Consider the following 4,907-nt stretch of genomic DNA (forward strand, 5'->3'; position numbering starts at 1 on the left):
CCAAACAAATAAAAAAATGGGCTTAGTGAGTCCAATATCGGAAAGAGACCATTTTTGAGTGGGCTATCAACTTAGCTTCCCAAGACGGATGGTGTTGCGGCGTGTGAGAAATCTTGGCCCATGATTGAGAAGCCCCTGTTAATTTTGTTGGTCCAGGAGACAGCTTCCTGGCCTGCCAGATAAGTCCCCATGTAATAACCCATGCTTGTTGCGCTGTCCAGCAAAATTCATGTTTTACCGTGGTACTTTTTTTTTTAATAAAAAAAAAATATTTTTAATGAATTTACCTTGTACTGTTTCAGTAAAGTACAATCCAACCTTTTGGGGAGAAACTATAAGCTACCAATTTCCTTTTTCCATTTTTTTTTTCTGGTAAAATTTGAATGTGAAATGAAAATTATATACTACCAAACAAGTTATGTTTTCAAATAATATATATATATATATATATATATATTTTTTTTTTTTGTGTTAAAATGATAAATAAAAAAAATTAAAATGATTTGTGTTTGAGTATTTTCTGTTTGGCATAGAAAAAATATCCCAAAAAATAAAAAAAAATGTTTGACCAAGTAGGGGAAAAGAAAAGAGAAAAAAAAAAAAAAAAAAATCCAAAGTAGAAGAAAACTCCTCGAGAACCCCAAGGATAACTAAACCAATCCACAAGGCGGAGAGCAGAGAGCGCAGTGAATCGAGACTCTCAATCCCCCAAAATCCAAGACCAGCACTACGATGCCCGTCTTCAAAACCCCTTTCAACGGCTACTCTGTCAAATTCAGCCCTTTTTACGAATCCCGAGTCGCCGTAGCCACCGCCCAGAATTTCGGTATCCTCGGCAACGGTCGCCTCCACGTTCTCGACATCTCTCCCACCCCCAATTCTCCCCCAGTCGCCGAGCTCGCAGCTTACGACACCGCCGACGGCGTCTACGACGTCACTTGGTCGGAGTCCCACGATTCCCTCCTCGTCGCCGCCATCGCCGACGGGTCCGTCAAGCTTTACGACCTCGCTCTACCGCCCACCTCCAACCCAATCCGTTCTCTCCAGGAGCACACCCGCGAGGTCCAGTCCACTGACTACAACCCGGTTCGTCGTGATTCCTTCATCACCTCCTCTTGGGACGACACCATCAAGCTCTGGACTTTGGACCGGCCCACCAGCGTTCGGACTTTCAAAGAGCACGCCTATTGCGTTTACTCCGCCGTCTGGAACCCACGCCACGCCGATGTCTTCGCATCGGCCTCTGGGGACTGCACCGTTCGCATTTGGGATGTACGCGAGCCGGGCTCAACCATGATCATCCCGGCCCACGAATTCGAGGTCTTGTCATGCGATTGGAATAAGTACGACGATTGCCGTCTCGCTACGGCTTCGGTGGACAAGTCGATTAAGGTTTGGGATGTGAGGAATTACAGAATACCAGTTACGGTGCTGAATGGGCATGGTTACGCGGTGAGGAAGGTGAAGTTCTCGCCGCACAGGCAGAGCTTGCTGATTTCGTGTTCGTATGATATGATGGTTTGCTTGTGGGATTACATGGTGGAGGATGCACTTGTGGGTCGGTACGATCATCACACCGAATTCGCGGTCGGCGTCGATATGAGCGTGCTTGTTGAGGGTCTTCTTGCGAGTACCGGCTGGGACGAGCTCGTTTACGTCTGGCAGCATGGGACTGACCCCAGAGCGCCTTGAAAGGAAAGTTGTTTTTGATTGATTTTTTTTTTTTTTTTTTTGAAGGGTGTTGTTGTTGTTGTTAATTTGTTCTTCTAATGAGAAAAGGTCTTCACAATAGCACAAATCATGAATTTGATTTAAATCTGTCACGAGCACTTTGTAACCGGCCATTTTTTGGTTGTGATTACTTGAAATTTGAATGTCCATTTTTGTGATGGATCTTGATGAATAACTTAATGGCTTATCACCTGTATAGCAATTTTAATTAATTTATACTGAAAGGTTTTACTTTAATAAACATGTTTAATTATTTCTCGTTAAAGTTTAGGCTTGATCGGTCAATACTTTGTATCCCTTCTCAGGGGGTTTTGAAATTGCTTGTCAGACAGTTAATTTAATCAGCTTTCATTGTCACCTTCTTTGTTGGCTGACTTATTGATTACGATAGTTCATCGATTTTGTGGTGGTGTTATTTCGCGGGGCTGGTCTTTGGCCCGTGGAATAGTATAAGGGTTACTGATGTTTGTGATCTAAAAAGCCTTTTTGTTCTCTGTATTTATGTATACTTGGTGTTGGTGTATTTATATATGTACATTGGTGACACTTAAAAACGTACTAGCTTTTATCCCTCATTCCCCATAGGTATGGGTTTGCCCTGAGAAGGTTTTAGGTGACTTGTTTCACCAATTTCATAGGCTAGTGGATCGCAGGACACAGCCATGAGCTGGACCTGGACTTTGTTTGAGTGTGTCCAAAGACAGCTAATTGTAGAAAACTAGAAATTTCTATCTAGATTTCTGGTCACCGTGTGGAAAATCTGTTGCATGTCTATTATGATCTTGGAGCCAACCAGTGTTGAGGCTGTGTTAAGAGTCATCTGCTTCGAATGTGCATTTTAAATGAGATTGTTAGAGTTAGTTATTTTTCATGCAATTGTTGAATCGTGAATTTAAAGGTTAAAAACAGGCATTGAGTTCAAATAGGCCAGATGGTTTAAAGCACCCTAATATGTGTGTTTATATGGTGGATGCGTGTGTGTGTAAGAGAGAGAGAGAGAGAGAGAGATTCATCTGTGTGAGCAGTTTATTTGCTTGATTTTCTCAGATCCTCTTTTTCACATTCTAGTTATATCTGACTCCTCACTGTGACTAGGTGTCGAGCCCCAACCTATTATTTCAATGTTGATAATCTTTTGCAGCACTTGTTTTTGAAGCAAATTTCTTAGTATGTATTTCTTTTCTACAATTTCAATTCTCTTTTTCCCACATTATAAGATTCAAGTGGATTATTTTGTGTTGGAATGCACTGTATAGTAGCTAATTAACCTTGTCTACCAAGTCCCAGACTACCATGCAGTCATCAACCTTGTTGGATCCTGAGCAAAGACCAAAACGTGAGAGCTTGGTCCATATGCCATTCAGAAGCCAATTTTCACTTTACTTTTATCATTATTTCTCTTTTTCGTTACATATGGGAGCGTAAAAGTTTTAATTTCTTGGAATATGAGATTCCTAGTTTGCCTTAACGAGGTTTCTATTCTTGATCTTAATCCTAGGGGCACTTGGAATTAGAAGTTATAGCATATTGATAAGCCTCACCACATGGATAAGGAAAACTTTACAATTGCACAAGCTATGGCTTTATGGTATTTGGTTTCCCAAGTGACCTAAGATTAGAGGCTTCTGAGTTTGAACTTATCAAAGTAACTCGGGAATACTTATCAAAGTAACTCGGGAATATAATGTTGTGATATGTTTTGCAAATACCAGAAATGAATAAACTTGTCCCAATGCCTGTCCATTTAGGCAAAGTTGAGTTTCTTTGAAGGCTAATCCAACGTTGCAATCTATTCTTACTATACCTTATATTTGAGGTAGTTATTCGAAGCTCAAGTTCCGTCCGGGTCTTGATTTGGTTTATCATGAAATATGTGTTCTTTTTTCCTGTCTTGTCTTGAGTACTTAACATATTGGTATGTAATGCTGGATTTTGAAATATCTGGATGTTCAATCTTTATCTTTCTTTCTCTTCTCTTTCTTTTTGGGTTTCTCTTATAAAAGTGTGTATCTGTGTGTATTCTGCATTATGTTGGTTGAAGAGGGGGGAAGGGGGGGCGTGGGTGGGAGCGGATAGAAGGATCAGGGTCATCTTGTCTCAAGGATAATATGATAATGCTCATTTAGTCTTGGCCATGCACGGAAGACAATGTTAGTTTTGTTGCTGTTAGGTTGCATTGTTTATAGTCAAAGTAATAAATGATGTTGGTTGGTCTTAACATTCAAGAACATTGTTTGTGGTGACTGATGGATGCTTTCTCCTTAAATTGCATTCTCATTCCACTTCGTAAAAGGTGTAAAAGAAAAGACACAAGGGACTGGTCTCCTCTTGAATATGTACTCCTTTACTCTTCTTGAAGTTCACCACACTTCACTACTTCTGAGAAAGGATAAAAAAGACTTCACTTATCCTCTCTTGCACACAAGCACTTCTCCCGTCTGCACATGTGCTTGAATGCATAGCAAGATGATGACCAAGGAGTCATTCCAAAGACACCAGGATATGTAACTTGCAGATTTGACCTAGTTTAAGAAAGTTTTAGAACCATACAGTGGTTAGGTGCTGTTGTTAATCATTCAACATTTGATTACATAATTTGGTAACTTGACTTCTAGTTTGTGATCTGTCTGTTAGTTTCTTTAAATATTGCATTCAGAGAATAATTTCATAGAAGCCAGGATAGTTACAACAAGTACAATTTTTGTACTTGTTACTCAAAGTTGGATTTGGCTTGCTGTTTCTAAGGGTGGGCATTGGTTAGGTTTGTTCGGTTTTGGACTAAAACTTAATCCGAACCAAACTGTTTGGTTTATCTAATGTAACATTTCAATTCAAATCCTTGTTAGTTCTAAAATCCAACTAATCCGAACCAAATATGATGTGGTTGGTTTGGGTTGGGTAGTTAGTTTATGAAAATCGCATAGGTAGTCAGCTTATGAAAATCGCATACTTGAACACAAATAAATCATTGATTCCTTAAAAGAATTACCATATAAAATAAAAATTACTGCATCAACATCCATGAGTTTGTTATTAAAAGCTTGCAAGAAAATCGCTAATCAAACATTAGTTTTGTTGATCTGAAAAACAAAGATTTTATTCACCATAATAGAGTTTCTATTATACATTTTTATTTTTATTATCTATAGTTATACCTTTCAGGCATCACATTTTGA

The 4,907-nt window shown here is 39.3% G+C and overlaps 1 protein-coding gene across 1 annotated transcript; it reads left to right on the top strand.

Moving 5' to 3' along the window:
* Positions 1-528: 528 nt before the first annotated feature.
* LOC107410638 (peroxisome biogenesis protein 7) lies at positions 529-1,906 on the top strand. The gene has a single exon (XM_016018097.4). The coding sequence runs from the start codon at positions 733-735 to the stop codon at positions 1,690-1,692; it is 960 nt and encodes a 319-aa protein (XP_015873583.3). The 5' UTR covers positions 529-732; the 3' UTR covers positions 1,693-1,906.
* The last annotated feature ends 3,001 nt before the right edge of the window (positions 1,907-4,907 follow it).

Source organism: Ziziphus jujuba, chromosome 1, assembly GCF_031755915.1.
Source record: "Ziziphus jujuba cultivar Dongzao chromosome 1, ASM3175591v1".
In the NCBI taxonomy this organism is placed as follows: Eukaryota; Viridiplantae; Streptophyta; class Magnoliopsida; order Rosales; family Rhamnaceae; genus Ziziphus; species Ziziphus jujuba.

What these genes read in the sequence shown, in the direction of transcription:
- LOC107410638 (XM_016018097.4), top strand. Translation starts at nt 733, where the DNA reads ATGCCCGTCTTCAAAACCCCTTTCAACGGCTACTCTGTCAAATTCAGC.